We start from the raw sequence: 20,443 nt of genomic DNA, 5'->3' as shown, positions 1-20,443 counted from the left end.
TCCTATCGACATGTTTGTCAGCATAATGTAGCGTTTGATGTTATTATGGTTGCTCTTTTGCATGCCTATTTTTTATTCCAAGGCATGAAATTTTAATAAAGACAATGCAAATTTGTGTGAATATAATATAGAATGCTTGTTTGTTAATTAAAGCTAGATTATTGCAGGTAAAACAGAGTTTATTGCATCAGAATGCCTTGTTTTGACAACAGAGGGGGGGCAAAAATGGATTTTTTTCAAAAATTAGGGATATTTCATATCTCAAAAACGTGATGTGATAGAGAAAATCTGAGTTCATTTTCGGATTCAGCGCCCCAAAATTAGCTAAAATGGGTTGTCAAAACCCAAACCTGAAATTTTGTGTAGACCAGTGTGATCAATGAAGCAACCAAGGTCTAGTTTTTTATGGCTATTAAGCCACAGTCTCTATATTAGGCACAGTCTCTACATAGACTATTACATACGAGTATTACATAGAGACTACGACTATTACATACGACTATTACATAAAGTAGAGACTATTACATAGTAATATAGAGACTGTGATTAAACTGGAAATTTTGAAACTATCTTTTGCAACACTGTTATCACTTTGCAAAACTATCATTTGCAACACAACACTATCTTTTGCAACTTTGGCAACACTTTTGCTGCATTCAGAAAAAGTAAGCATGGTTGCAGTCAGTGCAGGATTAAGGTGGATGCTATTGATGCTGCAGCATTAGGCCCATTCCTGAAATAGGCCCAGACGAAAACAGACGTGAATTTTCCGGACGCTGAACAGTTTTCGTTTGCTTAATTAACCCACAAATAATTCTTATTATGAAATTTGTAGTCCGACTTTCGCACGCCTAGGCACAGTGTTACTCCTAGGCACGTAAGATAAAGCAAGATTTTGGCATAGACTACTTATTTAAGATGAAAAATTATAACACTTTTCGAGCTGTTTCAAGGCCCTTCATTACTTCAGCCGCAGATAAGATGCACGGCTTTATTAACTCTTCCCCAATCGTGTATGCTTTTTTTTGGTTTTAACTATTCGTAGAATAAAGTTTTTTTAGTTTTAACTATTCGTATAATAGTCAAAGGAGAGCTGCGGTCCTCGATGAGGGAGGAAAGGCTAAACATGCTGGCGCTTATGAGCATTGAACATGAGGTGCTGAGCAGCCTTGACTGCACTGACATGATCGAAGATTTCGCGCTTGCTAAGGCTCGAAAAACAGTAGTATATGTAAGCAGCACTAGCGCAGCATTGACAATATGCCAACGTTAAGTTGATCTGGATTAGCCTTTTCTTCATTAACTCCGCTTTTCAGGCAATATTGGTATTGAATTGTGTTGGTGTTACATAGCCTGATGTTACTCTCGAGTTTTTACGATAACACGTCGTTATTATTGTTCATGTTCATTAAAATTTGGCTGACTGCGTCGAAAGCAATAAAGGCTCTTTGGTCGGTCTGATTACGCGTGTACGGTGGAGTCAGAGTGTCGAATGCATATGTACCAATGCCTAGAAAAAATAGGCCTGTTTTTGCGCTGCAGCATCAGGCCCAGTTTCGTCTTAATCCGGCCCTGGTTGCAGTGCTTCCACTTTTACAAAGCTAGATTACCACTTGTATTACCACGTTTGTCCTCAGATTACCACATTTTTTGCTGTGATTTTCTTCCCGATTTTAACCGTGTTTCGACTTACTTTTACATTAACAAAGTGGCTATTTTTACCCACTTGTTGCCATGGTCACAATCAGGTATTGCCAGAGTTAGGATTAAAGTTAGGAAAGGTTAAGGTAATGATTAGACTTAGGAATAAGGTTAGGGTTTTGATCTTTACTCAGAACTAAAAAAAAATTCCAAAATGCAAGCTTTTGTTTTTAACAGCTTTAAACTTTTCTCAAATTATGACAGAATTCCTTATCTGGCAACGCTATTATTTGGCTATATTTACACTATATAGTGTGAAATAAGGTCTAAAACAACTACTCAGTTTATTAACAGTAGCCTACCGGTTATTAACAGCTATTAAAACGTCCGAAATAAGTAAGCAAAGTACTGTACCGGTACGGTACTTGACACCGCAGCTAGAATCTGAAAGACATCTTGACTATGAATATGGTCACCCTACGTTCAAAGTCAAAATTCAGGATGCATTCCAAAATCAAACTGAAAACAGCGGAACATGCTAGTCGCATGCTATTATAAGTAGTTTTTTGCATATCTGTTCGATTTCGGAAGACAACAGTTTAAATGCTCTTATTTATTGATAGTATTTTATGTCAAATTTTCAAAATTTACAATTTCCACATTTTGGCAACATTTCCACACAAAATTTCCATATTACCACAAAATTACCACAAATTTTTCATTACCACATTTTTACCACAAGCATGATGAAAATTCCACAATTGTGGTAATTACCACAAAAGTGGAAGCGCTGCATGGTTGCCAAGCAATGGGCACTGGGCAGCGGACAGCGGTTTTCAACCTTTTTCAACTCTAAGTACACTCATGGTGTAAAACAAACTTCCCGGAGCTCCAGTAAGCTGACACCAAATAAATTGATTCTTTTTGGCTAACTTGATAAAAAATGAAAAAGTTGCGATGGTCTCTGGAGTTGACAAAGCAGGGCAAAGTAAGAAATGAAATCATAGCACTTGAGTAACACCATGTGGAGGACTGCTCTCCATTCAGCAGCATCTAATGGATGGAATATGCCAACAAAACTTCACTCTGTCAATCACGGTGACCGGGTCTGCGTCAGTGATTCAAAGCCTCCACAAGTATGCAAAACTGCCAGGATTAAGCTCTGCAAGAAGCTTTCCCAGTCCGAGGATTAATTAGAACGAATGCAAGTCGGAGAGCTGGAAGACAAGCTTAGTGACACGCCTTAAATGGCTGGGTTGGGAACCACTTTTCTATAGGAATAGTATATGACCATATTTTAAAAATTTTAGGTCTTGGTTTTGCCTCAAAGGAAAAAAGTTGGTCTTGGCAGGTTACCGTATATATATCTTATTCTATTTTATTAATTGCAGTAGCATAAGCGAAAGTGATGACTTTTTTATTTATTGACATTGCAATTAGTCGCTGCTTGCTGACAAATAATAATTGAGACATGCCCTTTCCAACAATGTTGCCAGAAATTCCCAGCAGTGCAATACCGGTAGCAATTGCAACAACAGGTGTAATATATTTCTTGTATAAAATGGCAAGTAAACTAAGGAATTTACCACCAGGACCGGTTGGATTGCCATTTATCGGAAGCTTGTATAAAATTATCCCATTTCATACAAGTAAGATTTATTTTTGTTGTAGTGATAAGCAAAACCGGTCATGATTTTAGTAAATTGAAAAGATTTTTTATACCGGTATTTGAAAGATTTACCACCATATATTACTGTATATTAATTATTATCACAATTTTTATTTGCATTTTTAAACAGCTGCCATTTTAGGCAAAAATTAATCTTGGCACAGTTTAAATATATATATCATATATATATATATACATCATCAGCAGTATTGGCTAAGTTATATTTGGTTTTATTTAAGCGTAGTCTGTTTTAATTTATCATGCTGCAAATATTAATATTTTAAACCAATTTTTGAATGCAGAAACATTTAATGCATGTGATATTCTAACTTTATTTATACCAGTGCATGGTAAATACTGTAGTTGATGGTATTTATGTTTCCTTTTTGTTAGGCAGTGGTTCTTTTTTTTTTGGGGGTTCTCTTTTTGCCTTTTATAATCTTTGCAATGCAATTGCAAAGATTAGTCAACAAAAAGCATCATCATGGCCATCTATCCTTCCAGCAACGACAGTTGTGGCTTCAACTTCATCCTTCTCTCTTTCAGCTTTCTGGAATCCTTTCATATTTTTCTGAACTTGTTTTTTATAGTGTGTCTTTTAAATTTAATCTTTCATTTTCTTTGTTGTATTTATCCATGCATAGCCATGAGTAGAATAGTTGCCAAACTTGCAACATTTATGAGAAATCTCAATTCTATGTCTTGGCGATGGACTAACTTGTTTCAAAGCTTATGTGTGTGTCTTTTTCTTGCAGATATTAGCAAAACAGCGCAGATATATGGTGATATTTTTAGTGTTTCGAGTGGTAGAAGAAGAATTATAGTTGTATCTGGATACGATACAATAAAAGAGGTGGCATCTTTCTCCATTCTGAGATTTTTTGCATTTTGATTTGAAAGAAAACAGTTTGAATAACTGTAGTACAATAAAATCAAGACAAAATTTTATGTTGAAAATTTTGTGAATGCATGAAAGTTATTAATATATTATTTATATATTATTCTCAAATCAAATTGTTAGATATAATTTAGTTGTCAATTTGTCTGCATAGAAATGGTTTTCTTATGCAATTCTGTTTACTACTAATTTGTGATCATGTTTGACATTTGTAGATTTACATCTCTTTGAAATCCTTCACATGAATTTCAATGCCCAGAAACTATCATAATATTTTTTCATCTGAGATTTCACCATGTTTTTGAAAACTATTAATACGACATTCAGTATTTAAAATGTGCTATATAATATACTTTAAAATAAATTTTAATTTTTGTGATGCAAATACTTCTTTTCGTTTCGACACGGTTTCGACATGTCCTTCAATAAAGAATTTTGTTTTGACAAAATAAGCTTTGAATGCTTAATATCTCCACTAGATACTGCTTCAAAACTGAAACACCAACCCCAGTGTAGTACTGTAGTAACTTGTCAATCGCACGCATGAATAAACTTCCCATTAGAGAATATTATTAAACATTAATCATTCTTTTGCAGCTACAAGTCAACATTTTGCAATAATTACTGACTTAAAAGATTATGCAACTTTGTACCTGAATTTTTCTTGAAAAATTACAGAATAAAATTCAAGGTCCTAAAATGGCAATTTTAGTTTGGCTTCAATAATTTTCCTTAGGTCCTCTGATTTTTAATTGAATTGGAATTCTTTGATATTATGATGATAATCTTCGATTCATCATCTTCTAAAACTGTCAAATGTTGCTGGGCATCAAATGTCTCTCTCATGTGATACAATTTGAAAGCTGATTGTGATTAGAATGCGACAATCCCATCTCCTCAGTGACTGATCATTGTATGAAATGTATATACATAAAACAAATTAACATATTGAAGTTATAGATTTGCTCTTACAGACGTGACAAGAAGTAATATAATTAAAGATGTTCAATATGAGTACCGTATTACAAAGGGTGTTGCTTTTACAAACTGGTTTTGTCTGAACACCACACAAGCAAACACCAGATTGTAACATTGCAATTCTATATTTGCTGTAATTAAGTCTTTTTGTTTGTTTATCAGGTATTGATTAATCATGGAAAGGAATTCGCAAGCCGGTTTTGTAGTCCACTACGAAAATTATTGAGAGGAGAAAAAACTGGTGGTGATTACAAATTTAGAAACAATTATGGTATTTAAATTGATAAAGTCTAGCTAGGTATAGAGAGGAAAAATAGGTGTTTCGACACCTGGAAAGTATTTCAAACATGTTGGTTGCCATAAAATTCCAGCTGACTTTTCTGATTTGAAGATGACTGGTTGAAAATACTGAAGATTAACATCAACCACATCTGCTTTTGGTTAAATTATGCTTTGAAACTAAAGTTAGCTTTTTGATCATTTGCTTTCAGAATGCTGTTTTTTTGCATTCAGTTTCCATCAAGCTTTACTGATTTCAAATTGCTCATTTTTTTATTTATTTTTTCATTGTAAACTGATGCGGGATAGATATATTTTAGTTTGTATGCTGTGGCGTTTTTAAAGTTTAGATTTTTCTCTCTCTGTCATGGTAGCGCAGAAAACTTCAACCATGTAGTCTGGAAAATTGCAACTACCAGTTTTGTATGTAGTTTAAATAGTGTACGGTGGTTAGTTTGCTTGGAACCAGAGAAGATGACATTGTTTGTTTTTGGCACATGGCCTACAAAAATAGATGGCCAAGACACCATGCACAAACTTCAGAACTGAAGGCCTAAATTGGTTGCAGATAAAGGTACACTTGGGTTCTACAGGCCATCTATTTTTGTAGGGCACAGTTTGGCGCCAAGAAACGCATTTTCTAACATTGTTGCAGGTATTGCTGCTGCTGAGTATGGGCCGGCCTGGGCAGCCCAGCGGAGATTCTTTCACACTGCCTTGCGCAACATGAGTTTGAGTAAGCAAGGATTTGAAAAGAGAATCATTGATGAGGTTCCTTACATGATAGAAGAGCTTGAAAAAGCATGCAAAGACGGAAGTTGCGTTGATCCAACTGAATTCCTTTCTTACGCTCCTCTAAATATCTTAGCTGCAGTTATTTTTGGAGACAGGTAAATCAAACTACAGATTCTTCCTTCACATTTCGGGATATTTTTTTTTAATTTAAGGCAGGTAGCAGAAAGCCAGATAAGATCAGCGTCATGAATCCATTGTGACGTTTTATAGACGAAGCATTTAAGTAAGACAAGGGGAACAGTTTGTTTATCCTCTGTGCCTGTGATTTCAACGTGATTTGTTTGTTTTTTTGCAGTTTTAAACTTTTACTTTTAAAACTTGCGCTTAATCAAGACAATATAAACTTAGCGGATGTATACCATGTAGATCACAAATATGACAGATTAATTTGGAGATTGTAATGTAATTAAGACCAACTGTTATCAGCATCAATGGTTTTGTTACCCTCTCTCTCAAAATACAGGAGTACAGCTGTATCAAACGGCTTTATATTCCAAGCCCAAAAGATGGATTTGGCACAACTAAACAACATCTTTCTACTATAGTTTCGGGAGAGAGTTTGCTTTCTTGTACCAAAAACAGGCAAGACACAACAATACAACAGGGTTGAGCATTACAACAATATATTTTACATATTACTGGTAATTGTTTTACTTTAATCTTAAGTTCTAGTTAACATGAAACCAATCATTTTGTTGCTTTTACAATTTTAAAACGTACACTGTAGGGCGTAGGCTACATATGATGCTAATTTTAGCCGTATTTCTCAGATATCCTTATGGAGATGCCAAGTTCAAGAAGCTATTGCAGCATAATGATGATTTCTTTCGAAATTATATAACCATCTTCTCCAACAAAATTTTTATTTTATTAACATCCTTATTTCCGTACATTCTCAACTTTTGGATGATAAAATCCGCTAAAGATATACAACAAGCTATCAGGTATATATTCTTCTTTTTTATCTTAGATACCGTATTTTTTTGATTGAGCTACTTTGATTTCATTTATTGCCTGCGTGTTTTTTGCAATCTAATTTACTTATGTTTTGCTAACTTTGCTTCTGATCTAGGAACTTTCAATAAGATTAATTTATAGGTTTGAGAAAAACGTTTGAAACTCCGTAGACTGGTGGATCACAAAACAGTATCCTATATTGTCAATGTTAAGGTATTATGATATTTTATTATTCAATAAATACATTGATTCAATGCGGTAAATGTCGTGGTTGCAAAAGCCATGAGATTCTTGTAACTGATGATTGCTGTTACAGACAAATACAGCAACTAAGCGGCACTTAGCATAATACAATAAGTAAAGCTAAGGTATTTTCTATTATGTATAGAGTCAGTCGTTTTGTTATGGTATTTGATGAGCGCTAACATGTGTATGGCCGAAAACGTTCGTAATTTTATTTTTACTTCACTGTATTATGTGAAAAATGCCATGTGGTTGCTAGGTTGTCTACGGCTTAAGAAAATCACCTCTACCAAAATTGGATTGCTGTTATGTCTTCTTCGACAAAGTCGAAACTAAAGAAAGTGACGTTGGTGCAAATTACATGATAACACAAGTTTGGTAATTTTGTTTTGCTTTTCAAGTGAAATAAGGGATTTTGTCCGATCTGAAATCGTGCATCACAAGAAGAATTTTGATTCAAAATGTCCCAGAGACTTCATTGACCATTATTTGTTGGAGATACAGAAGCCGAATAATCATTTATTTTCGGAACTTGGTAAGCAAGCCAACATATTAAATTTTAGTTGAAGTTTTCAATTTCGTTCCTAATTATAGATTTGAACTGACGCAAAAACAATGCCGACTTTGATTTTGTGGATATTAAGACATCGTATTTTTTTAAATAGCGTTAGTTCAGAAAGATCATCCAAAATGTCAAATGTTTAGAATCATATACAAACAGGAAAGAACGCTAAAACAAATGCATTTCAGCATATTAATTCACATCAAATAGAACGTTCAAGTGCGACCACTGAATTTCTGATGAACCAATTTTTGTTGTTAAAGAAAACAACTTCGTGTTGGAATATTTCCTGGTCGGTGAAATGTGGTCAGAATAGCCTCGCCACCGACAAGGCCAAAACATCTCATTGTTGAACGGCTGTTCATTCTACCTTGTAGATTTTCAAATTAAATCGCTCATATCATGGATTTGAAAGCTGGAAATCAATAATTAACTGTTATATTGTTCAAGTCTAATTGTGGGTTTTTGTACTCCGTAAATATTGGTTTCGATTAGTTTTCATTGTGTTAAGTTTGGTATTTTCTATTAGAGCTCTTGGAAACAATCTTAGATCTCTTTCAAGCTGGAACTGAAACAACAACGTCTACTCTGAGATGGGCGTTTCTGTACATGGCCAATAATTTGGACACGCAAAGTGAATAGTGTGATTTTGATTTTATTCCAACTCAAAAGATAATACTGTATATATATAATATACAGTGATGTAGCCAGAAAATTTTTTTAGGGGGACAAAAGCACTTGTTGGGAAAAAATGTTTTAATGTTTAACATAAACAGTTATAGCAATTTAATGCTGTCAAAAATTTATGAAATCCCATTCAACATAACATTACAAGGGTCTGCTACTATTCGGCGAGTCCGATTCGGCGAGAGCCTTTTTCGACGAGTTCCCTATTCGGCGATTTGTTGAAAATCTAACGACGCCTTCTGCAAATCCAACGATTGAATATGATTTCATATTCAGACATTGAATCAATGTAAATACGAACTGTTAGGCTAATTGAGTTGTTTGAATCCTACGTCACCATCTGTATGCAAACTTAATATATTAGTTATTTTTGTCATGAAATTGCCTAGCCTAACTATACTTTTTAGAAGTAGTGCTGCCAGACCTTTTCAATTTTTGTACTAAACTTCCTATCATCAAAACTACTTTACTTCTGTAGCTTTAATGTTCTATACAAATTGTTGCAACTATAATCTTTCTCCTTAATTTGCTTTTGACTACAATTTTTTTTTGCATTTTTTATTTTTATCACTACCTTTTTAGTGAAAATACAGTATAATTGCATTTAAATCGCCATAAAATAACTTTTGCAAAGCTTTTGGAAAATGAAATTGATTGAACAAAGTTTATTTGAACAGAAGTATTATGTCTGTATTTTATTACATTTAATTATATCTGTGTTGTTATTTACTTTTTTCTGAATCCGCATGATCACACTGAGCCGGTTTCCTGCAATGTTTATTTTTCTGAGTCTTTTATGACATTACAACCAAGTTTTTGAATTCGAGACTCTCAAAATAAAAACTTTGGGAAACTTGTCACTTTTTGAATTTTTTTTGTGTTAAATCGCCCTTGTTGCTCATGTTGCAAGTGTTAATTTATTGTAGGTCTATTTTACAATGGACGAAATAACAGTTTTCTTTTTTCGCTTTCTTTTCTAGGTTTGGTGGCTGTGCATTTTCTACACGATTTCAACGTTTAGCGACGTTAAAACGATGTAAAAACGACAATTTCTGCTGGTCGGGATAATTAGGCTACGGTACCCGATAATTTCCTTTCAATCCAAGCTGTAGGCCACACATTTGGTTAGCCTTTTCATTCTGTTACTACCATGTAAAAATGAACTGTTAGGCTAACTGGGTTCTTGGAACAAATTTTGCTGGTCGGGATAACTAGACTACGGTGCACGAATTTTAATTTAATAGTTCAAACATTTTTTTTTCTGCACGATTTCAACGTTTAGCGACGTTAAAACGATGTAAAAACGGCAATGATGATTAGGCTACGATACCCGATAACTTCCTTTCAAAAATTTCGAAAAATCGGCGAATAGGGAACTCGCCGAAAAAGGCTCTCGCCGAATAGGGAACTCGCCGAATCGGACTAGCCGAAACGGACTCGCCGAATTGGGCCATTCTGAAATTACAACGTGGTCAAAAGTCAAAACGATACATTCCTTAATATATGCCTAATTGGTTAAACAGAAAGTTCCGCTGGCCACCCATTGTCAATAAAGGTTTGTAATGACGTTCGTAATATATTGTTAATTTGTTTGCACAGTAAATAGCTATTCGTATGCACTAGAATTCAGTGGTTCTTAACCTTTACTAACCTGCCGAACCCTTACGCTAATCTGCAACCTTTCGTTGAACCCCAAATTTTCGCTGAGTCACAAATACAAGATCTACCACATTTAATAATAATACATTACTGAATCAATGAGACTTCTGTTGTCGTTTTTCTGAGATAGTGCTATTCGAGGCTCTGTCTCGTAAACAGCAATTCTCATGTTGTTTTTGCATAAAGTCGATATTGTTTTTTTGCTTTAACATCCACCAGAATAGAAAACGCATGCTCTCATAAATAAGTGGTTACAAATGGCATGAGAACTTCAAGGGCAACTTTTGTAGAGGATAACTTTCCATTTGTTGGCACCAAAACGATTGAAGATTTGTTGTGTTAAGTTTTTTTTTTGCATCTCGCTTTCTTGAAGCTCGATAATGTCATCTAAGTATGGACTGTTTAGTGTTTATATCTGCTGTTGAAGTATAATAAGCAAATGATTGACGTATCCATGCTGGATATTACGCTTGTTTAAGAAAGTAGTTTTGAAATAAATTTTGCAACTTCTGCAAATGCTCAGTAAATATTGGCTTAAAGCCTTTGAACTTCTGCAATTTCGCCATTAATTGCTGTATCGGAACTACTTACTACCTCGTCCAGACGTGGAAAGTTAGCGAAGTTGTTATATTCCAATCGCTGCCACCACAACTGTAATTTTCTCTGAAAAGCACTCATTTACTCTTCAGCTTCTATTACATTTTTACTACCTCCTTGCATTTGGTAATTCAGCTGCTTGAGAGCACCAAAGATGTCAGCTAAATAAGCCAAAGTAAGGATAAAACTTGTCCTCAAAGTGTTTTGAATGCCGATGATTGTGACTTTTCAAGAACTCCAATAGTACGCAAAGCAAAAACGCGATTCATCACTTAATTTCCCCCTCGATAGCCAGTGTGGTTCAACGTACTTCAGTGTGGTTCAGTGTGGTCAACGTACTTCAGTGTGGTTCAAAAATATTTGCTGATTTACCATTTGTAGGTCGCATGTTAATGTTTCAGAGGACGTTCGATCGAACCCCTGAAACAGGTTGTTCGATGTTTTCTGTACTGAATACAGTAATTTTAAAGGGGTTCGATCGAACCCTGGTTAAGAACCACTGCACTAGATCTTGGTGATCTGTGATAATTCTACTGAACTTAGCTTAAATAATACGGACGTTTCATACAGAGAGGTAGATAAAGACAATTTTGGTACCTTTTTGTTTTGTCTCTTAATTTTGATACACTGAAGATCTCCGTTTCTTTCGACTGCCTTAGCTTTTTAACACTTACGTCACCAACTTGATGACGTTTATTTGTTTTTACCAGAAAAAGTGCATGAGGAAATTGACCGGGTTATTGGATTAAATCGTGATCCTGTGTATGAAGATAGATTGTTAATGCCGTATTGCGGAGCAACCGTCTTAGAAGTACAAAGACAGGCTTCTATTGCACCTACAGGTAAAATACAGTAATTTTAAATTTAACTTCAATACCAGTTATACGTATATACCCGATGTTGGACTAATTGGCTAATTTCAATTTTGCAAGCTCTTGTGTACCCTTCCCAACTGCTATATTTTGTTTGTTTGTATCTTTATCCTGCATTGCGGGAAAGCGGACTTGAGCGCTATGCATCGGTGTACGCCTTCCGACGTACACCTGACCCACGCTGCAGCCGACGGCAATGTCTGTTTCCGGTTGTCTACTCTACTTATGACTTAAATTTGGTACTACCCATTACTCGAAATCGATCACTGGGTAGAGGCAATTATCGAAAAGTTTCTTGCCCAGAGAAACAACAGCTGACAATAGTGTAGTAGCATTACGGTACTTACTGACCCTCTTCTACAGCGTAATTATGGTAATATGGAGCAAAAAACAAGCGGGTAGTTGGGGAAAAAAAGCAACACCCCTAAAAAAGTTTAATGTTGCACTACATGAATTTTTTTTTAATATTTTGACAATATATTTATCTATGAAGCTTTTGTCACATCTGGATTGTTTTTATACTGCTTCTTTTTCTGGCAAATTTGTTTTATATAAAAGGCTCAAAAATCACAGTAAAAACACTTTTTGTTTGGTTTTGTAAACTTTTGTATGACACAGTTGGTACCAAATATTTTGCTCCTGTTTTCAGTCAGACAATGTCTCATTTAACAGCAAGCAGTAAAACCAAAAAAAAAAAGCTGCTAAGATGAACAATTTTTGTTGAATAATGTTGATTTTTTACCCCACATTTTTTAATAGCAATCGGGAAAAAACAGTTGTATTTTTTTATTCCACATGATTTTTACCACATACATAAATGTAAACATGAAAAAGCAGAAACACACTTGTCAACACTTCCAAATAAGCAAAAGATTTTCCAAAATAATTAGAATTGTTGCCTTCCATAGCAGTGGTTGGAAAACTGGGAGGGCACGCTCTCCTAGGGGACACATGAAGATTGAGGAATCTCCAACGGCAGTGCAAAAGTGGTAGTAGGCTTTTGCACTTGTATGCTACTGTATTGTTTTATACGGTACAAGTGGTGAACAGAGATGTTGGTAACGTCTTACATTGTAGGCTATCTTGATCATTGACTGATGATGTGACTTTGTTGATGTGAAAAGCATCTTTTTATAGAACACGAGCACTTTTGAAAGCATCACAGGATGGTTGAAATCCATGTAACTAACATGTATTTCAAAGTAGAGACAGGTCGTGTAAAAAATGTGTCATTAGTTTTTGTTTGAATATTTTTTGTTTTATCAAATGGGATTGACTTTTAACCCAAGGAAGCATTACATGCAAAGAACTACCGCATTTATTCGAGAATAATTCGCATCCCTAACTCAGACCTGATAAGATGATACAAAATTTGTAAGACCCACTTTGAAGTTATTCGTGTAACTTTGTGAGTGAACTTTAGGTACAGAATTTTGCGTCTTAAACTTTAATAAAGACGGCTGTTTTATTAATTTAGTGTGATATTTTACACTTTAAAATAGTTCTCTAGTAAGGCTGCGTTGTGGTTGCTAATAAATAGTGTCGGGAAGTTTGTTTTTGTGGTACTTGGTATGGCGTGCTTATGTAAACAAGATAAGCGTGAGCATTGTTACGAAGTAAAATTCTATCTAAAATCAAATAGAACGAAAAAGGTTAGAAAAATGAAAGTAGCGCTATGTGGCTTATCCTGGGAGTAAAATCTTGCAGCCAGATGTGAAAGGAAACTGGAACTTTCACCCGGATGTTACAGCTGCATGAGGTACTGGTAGCGGAAAACCGAAACGTGGTCTCTTGTATGATATGTACAAATGCATTGCACCTCGTAGCGAATTCTGCACAACCAGCAATTGATCAAAGTTGTGTACCACCTTGTCCATACCAATCAACACCAGCCAGCTTATCGAGATGTACAGCGCATCTTTAAATAGTTTAACTCTTCCTAAGCGCACACTTTCCCATCTTGAATCTAGTCTACCTACCACATGAACCCCAGCGTTCTCCGTTCTCCGACACAGGAGTCTAACTGTTCTCCGACACAGGAGTCTAATGTAGATCCTTGCTAATGATCTCAAAGTATCGCCAAACCTGCATAACAGTGTTCGCATAACTTCAATATTTCATTGACCCTAATCTGTACCATAGGTTTGCCCCATGCTCCAACGCAAGATGTAACTCTTTTCGGTTACGATATCCCCCAAGAAAGTTCGGTTCTGACAGCTTTATATTCGATGCATCACGACCCCAAGTATTGGAAGAATCCTCTCAATTTTGATCCGGAAAACTTTTTGGATCCGGATGGAACAGTCGGAGTTAGAGATGCTTTTATGCCTTTTGGTGCTGGTAAGGTACTAGTTTCAATTTAAGAGAAGTTTTTTATGTCAAAACAAAACCATTGTTTTAATTTTTTTTTTTTTTTTTTTTTATAAAGATAACAGGTTCGTAACTCACATTGCATGGTTTAGATGCAAAGATATCAAAAATCAATCATTCTGAATAAGTTGGGTAAAACAGAAAACTTAGGTAGCACTGGCCGTATTTTATGGCGAAACGAATCCAAGGAGCACCACAGTTATAAAAGAAAACGTAAACGTTTTCGGCTTTACCTCAACCCTATTCGGTTTTGTTACGTATTCTATTCAGAAGCATGTCGTATTTTAGCGCCATGTAAAATCAGCTTTTCAAATAGTTGGCAAAGGCTAGATCTTTTGCCGAAAAAGTTGCTTTTGAATCACGACAAATGCGCGGTAGTGCTACTTTTTTGTTTGCTTATGTGCAACATAGGTTCCCTCTCTATCAAAATTGTATTGATTTGTGGAAGGGAGGGCGGGGAAACTTTGTACTGATTTTTAAGTTATTGTTGTGGTAGCTAGGCATGCAAACTGTCTGTACGCTGGCCAACAAAGCAACCGCAAGTAAGAACTAGTTTATTTATAACTTTCATTGATAGGTTGATTTTTCGTTGTAGGTATCAGCAAAAGGTTTTGTGAAGACTTAGAGTAAATGTGCAACACATGTTTCTACTACAGGACAACTTTTTCTAAATTGTGTCGTTCTGAGCATTGCTGTATCTCCCGATTGTCTATTCGGGAGTTACACATACACGTTTAAGTTACAACACAGTTACGATGTTTGCTCGTGCGTTAATGATGATGATTTTTATTGATCTCGTTCTTTTATTGCTCTTGTTTTGCACGCGATGTGATCAATGTACAGTTAACAACATGGTGAGGACAACATGGAATTTCAAATATGTCGTGTAAATGATATCTTTGCTGTAGCATCTGTGTTGTAGTCTTTTTCCATTCCTATCATATTTGTAGGAAATATACGTAACTCTTCCCTTTGGTGTTAAAATGGTGGACGTTAAGACTAATTTGCAAATGACTAGAGAGCTGTGTTCGGAAAGCTCGTGAAAAAAAACACTATTACCACAGCTAAGCCGCAGCATTAGGCTGAAAAAGAACGTTTAATCTACATTCTACATTTGTGAAATAGTTAACACTAAACTTTATGGTCCATCAAGTCTCATGAAAGTTATTGTAAAAACCCGTCAAGTTTTTATTATGTTTCAAGGACCTCGTGTTTGCCTTGGAATGAACATCGCCAAACAAGAAATCTTCGTGTTCTTCGTGGGAATCATGCAAAAGTTTGAGCTTCTTCCTCCAACTGGAGTTTCTAAAATTCCCGAAGAGATCGTTGCAGGTGTGACGCTCTGCCCGAAGCAATACAAATTGAGATTTATACAAAGATGCTGAGGTGGCTACTTGATTGCTGTCATTTAAACCAACATTTTATCATATATTTTTTCCTAAAATGTGAAGTTGTCGTCTGTGACAATCGAATGTAAACCAGTTCTTGTAGCCATTCAGTTCAAATCTTGGATATTTTGCAAGTTATTATTTTGTATTCATTTAACACCCAATGAATTTACTTTTTATTACGCGTTGCTGGTATGTTCAAAACAGATGAGGAAACTCATTCTATAGATTATACTTTCATATAATTGAAATAGTTGCACTGTAGTGTAGTAAAATAGCTTTAATGTGGTTTTATGACCTTTATTAATTGTTCGATGTTTAAGATTTTATTAGCCATGCCATTGATTGCACTTCGGGGAGTTGCGCTTCACTTGGTGCATTTTCCTAACAATACTATTGCAAATTATTTTACGGTTACTATAGCCTTTAGCTGCTTTACCATTTGTACTCATTGTTCTAATTTACTAATTTATACCTCGCATAACGTGCTCTTAATTTGGTGGTAATGAAAATGTTGTAAACCTACACGTGTTAGTTGATTTTATAATGTTGTAGCAGTTTTACCAAAGAGATTTTTGTACCCTTGTGTTTTTTAATAAATGTCGAACTATTGTGACATTGTAATGTTAATTGACTGTAGTTTATTCCAATGTGCACTTTCGTTAATAACATTGTATGTGTAATAACGAAGCAATAAAAAATTAAATCACTACCTTCAAACCCAAAAATTGATGCAGTATTGCAATGCAGAAGAGTGATCTAATGTAATTTCTACAGCGGATCAATGCTCAAGTGAACTGTTGAGCGCTGGTCAAAATACTTTCATATGCTTGTGAGCCAATAATAATCCAAAAACGCTTTTTCGTAACCTCAAGTTTTTATCCACTGTCACTCTGAAAAATATTGTTTTATTTTTTCAAGATAGTCTCACTCATTTTTTTCCACTACGGTAAAAATTCAATTGACTGGAAACGACGGCGGTCGATAGTCTGTGGCATGAATTAGTGGTGCGATACTAATGAATCCTTCCAAATGGGCGAAACGAGTTGTTATCGCTGTCAATTCCTACTACAATTGGCTGCCGAGAAACAAACTTGTTCTACCTTGATATTAGATTGCTCTGGCGCAAACTCTGTTGGCTGGCTTCTCAACAAGATATTCACAGCAGCCCTCATATCAGTTTGGAAGTGACGTTTTCTCGCTTACTTGTGTGAAATGGAGAGGTGAAAATCAGATGGTGCAATGTTTGGGTAATAGAAAGTCACTTACTACTTCATACCCTTTGTTTTCCGTGTTGCGAGAATTGCATTATAAAAACTAATTCCAACCCAGAATGTTTTGGCTAGGTTTTTGCTGCTGCTTGGGGTTTTGTATTGTAAACCTACTAAAGAAGAAATGTAGCCTACTTCTCGACGGAAATTTGTTTCGTTTGGATGCCCAATGACTTTCAAAAAATAAAACTTCTCATGCTCGATTGCGCAAACTGGAAAGTGTCATGTCTTTACTTTGTGGCAATTTTATCTAAATTGATAAGTCTATCAGATTCTTTAACGTCTTCAACTGCCTGTAGGCCTACTGCTTTTGGCTTACATACATCCACAAGTCAGCACTCACTTCTCGAATTAACGATTAAGTTTTTGCGTCCATCTTCGAATGCTTGCAACTATTTGCAGCTTGCTCTTGACATACAGAAAGAACCAAATTGCCTTTGTACTCTAGACAGAATCTTTCTCAGCTTTACAATTTTCCGGCAACAAAAATCTGATAGAGTAGCTCCTTTTTTTCCAGCGAGGTCAGTTTGATTTACCATCTCACAGTGCGTCGCACCAAAACATACTTTTTTCTAAATGAATGACAACTCAAATTTTAATCGTCATAGCAAATTCCAGTTTTATAGCTACAAAAATATCAAAGTAATATGAGAAAATCCCATCACTTTTTGGCTAGTCCTCCTCGCGTAAAATTGCGATGTTAGCCGTAAAATAAATTGGAACAAAACTCGGACCGACTGTCATGTAAAATAATAGTTTTAGCTTTAAAAAAGCTTCCCCAGTTGACAGTACGAATTGGAGTTGCGCTTCATTTCAGGTTTACTATCAGAGCGAAGTTCCAAAAAAGCAATATCAAACAAACAATCTAAGGCTCTAAGCTAGGGTTGCCAGATGTTCACTATTTTAGTGAACAAATCACTATTTTAAGAAAATGTTCACTGTAAACTATTTTGCTAATAGTGATAGTGAACATGTTCACTATGTTGACAATTAATTTTTGTCTACAATTCTGTCAATATATTTTAGCCAATAGCCATGGGTTAACTATACACTTCTGCTGCTTAGAGAGTAAAAGCACATGAGTCTGGTGCTTTGAGGAAAAACCCCTAATATGCTACCCCAGTGTAATTTCGCCAAAGCCAGGCTTGGCCAGCACGCAGTCCAACAGTGGAAAAAAACAGTGCACCGTGTACACTGTACAGCCTAGGTAGCTGACATACTGAAAGCCACTAGCCTGAGCAACCAACAGCCTAGAAGTTTGGCCATTTAACTGTTTGTTTATAGACTGTGTAGGCCAGCTACCCAATCATGTGTGATGTGGCTAATAAGTTAAGATCGTCGCTGGAAAAGTGGACTAACTTCTTTCAGAAAGAAACTGCACCTAAATTGTTAAAATTTGTCCAGTATGCAATGTCTATCCCTGTATCTAATGCCAATGTTGAGAGAATTTTCAGTGTTATGGGTAACATATGGACAGATGAGCGCAGTGGCGCAGCCAGGGGGGGGGGTGGGAGTTACAACCCCCCCCACTTTGGCACGCGTGTGACGTCATGATATTGAAAATGATGCTTTCAGTCTCTATGCCTCAAAACAAAGTTTGCCTAATTTTAAACGAAACTGCATTAAAAGAGCGAGTTTTGCCAATACCAAACATTCAAATATCTCAGCTGGGAATTAGCAACAAGAAAACATAGAAACATAGCTTTATTACCGAAAAATGCTCAAGAAAACGGTACTACGACAGTTTATCGAACGACAGTTCATCGAACGACAGTTTATCGAACGACAGTTTATCGAAACGACAGTTTATCGAACGACAGTTTATCGAACGACAATTTATCGAACGACACAGGGCCGTAGCCAGACCGCAGAGCAAGGGGGGCCGAAAAAATTTAAATGGGCAAAATCATTATAAATGTAGCTGTTGCTCTTGAATGTTTGGATTTTGCCAGGGGGGGGGGCGGATTTGTTTTTAAGGGGGGCGAGGCCTCCCTGGCTCCCTGCTGGCTAGGGGCCTGGAACAACAGTTAATCGAAAACCTAACCCCTAACCCCCAACCACTAACCCGTAACCCTACCCCTTAACCCCCAACCCCTAACTCCTAATCACTAACCCCTAACCTTAACCCTACCCCTTAACCCCTAACCCTTAACCCTTTGACCGCCACCAAAAATTTACCCTACCGTCACGCATGAGTGATCACGAGTTTGTTGGCCTTAAATACCTCATGTATGAATCCCCCCTCAATAACCTTTACATGAATGTCAAAGAGCAATTCTTTCTCTTTTCAAAAATGTAAAAAGATTATTTTATACAGTTATATTAATTAATTTTTTCGCAAAGTTATCTGCATTTTTTTTTCATACTTTTCTCACTTCAACCCCAAATAAAAGCTAAATTTTCAGCTCTTTTGGTGTTGAAATTTAATAAAATGTTTGAAATATTATCGGCAACACTGAAAAAACAGTTTCTAGCGCGACGGTAACGCTCTCTCGTCTGAAGCGAGCGCGGAAAATCCAAGCAAAAATTTTTGTCCAAGTTTGGCAGTAAAAATCTCAAAAAGTCTAAATACAAACCATATTTTTTTAATATATATTTTACTTCTCCATTGCTTTATCTTTGATTTAAAAGGTCAACGAGCATCAACGATGCCACCGTTTGCAAGATGTTGTGGTTTTTAGACTTGCACTCAAATATGAGTGCTGGCGGTCAAAGGGTTAAACTCCAACTCCCAACCACTAACCCCTAATTCTAACCTTAACCTCTAGCCCCTAACTCCTAGCCTATAGCCCCTAGCCCCTTCGATGAATTGTCGTTCGATGAACTGTCGTTTCGATAAACTGTCGTTCGATGAACTATCGTTTCGATGAACTGTCGTTTCGATAAACTGTCGTTTCGATGAATTGTCGTTCGATAAACTGTCTTTCGATAAACTGTCGTTCGATAAATTGTCTTTCGATAAACTGTCGGGTCACGCAAGAAAACGTGATCTTATCCTTTTGATATGCCACCGGACAACACCATTTTAGCCGAACAAAATGTTTCGCGGGATATAAAGGTGACGAACTGGAATGTAGGCCACACAAAAAGATAGGGATGCTGCCGGGACAGATAAAAATGTGACGGCTCAAGATTTTTGCCTATGTAGGCTACTACGGTACTAAGTTATGTAGGGGTAGGCGGGCTACACAATATCGTTAAAGGCTGGTTCTACCTATTTTTTTTTTTTTTGTACGCTATGTACCTATTGTATTTTTGTACCTATTGTACGCCAAAGCTTTATTTTCCACCATGTAACATAGGCTATGGGAGCAACCAATTTTTCACTATATTAATCACTTTATTATTTCTGTACAAATAAACTTACCAGAGATAGAACCAACGGCACTAAGGAAACCACCAAATGGTGGTAGGTCTACAAGCAAATTCTGGTACCGTAGGCTATAACTTTGTAAAATGTTCCAAGCAGAGAATATTACTGCAATAAGCCTGGTGTGATAACGTAAGCTCAACCTGGTCACGTGGTTATTTGAATAATGCTTTGATTGTTGTGGGAATGTTATTTTTAAACTGAAAA

At 36.0% G+C, this 20,443-nt stretch overlaps 1 protein-coding gene across 1 annotated transcript; it reads left to right on the top strand.

Annotated features, from left to right (window-relative positions):
- The first annotated feature begins 3,202 nt into the window (after positions 1 to 3,202).
- LOC145784757 (cytochrome P450 2U1-like) lies at positions 3,203 to 16,301 on the top strand. Its single transcript, XM_082596607.1, has 10 exons — positions 3,203 to 3,290; positions 4,066 to 4,163; positions 5,349 to 5,430; positions 6,121 to 6,355; positions 7,031 to 7,204; positions 7,862 to 7,995; positions 8,552 to 8,656; positions 11,676 to 11,807; positions 13,980 to 14,177; positions 15,411 to 16,301. Exons 1-10 carry the CDS (start codon positions 3,203 to 3,205, stop codon positions 15,590 to 15,592), a joined length of 1,428 nt encoding a protein of 475 aa, XP_082452733.1. The 3' UTR covers positions 15,593 to 16,301.
- Positions 16,302 to 20,443: the final 4,142 nt, after the last annotated feature.

Source organism: Aplidium turbinatum, chromosome 15 (assembly GCF_918807975.1).
Source record: "Aplidium turbinatum chromosome 15, kaAplTurb1.1, whole genome shotgun sequence".
NCBI lineage: Eukaryota > Metazoa > Chordata > Ascidiacea > Aplousobranchia > Polyclinidae > Aplidium > Aplidium turbinatum.
Note: the sequence above shows the minus strand (reverse complement) of the source record. Positions and strands in the feature narration are given on the sequence as shown.

Coding starts and splice junctions, on each gene's coding strand:
- LOC145784757 (XM_082596607.1), top strand. CDS start 3,203: ATGGCAAGTAAACTAAGGAATTTACCACCAGGACCGGTTGGATTGCCA. Junction 6,356..7,030: donor GCAGTTATTTTTGGAGACAG/GTAAATCAAACT, acceptor CGTATTTCTCAG/ATATCCTTATGGAGATGCCA. Junction 8,657..11,675: donor CAATAATTTGGACACGCAAA/GTGAATAGTGTG, acceptor TGTTTTTACCAG/AAAAAGTGCATGAGGAAATT.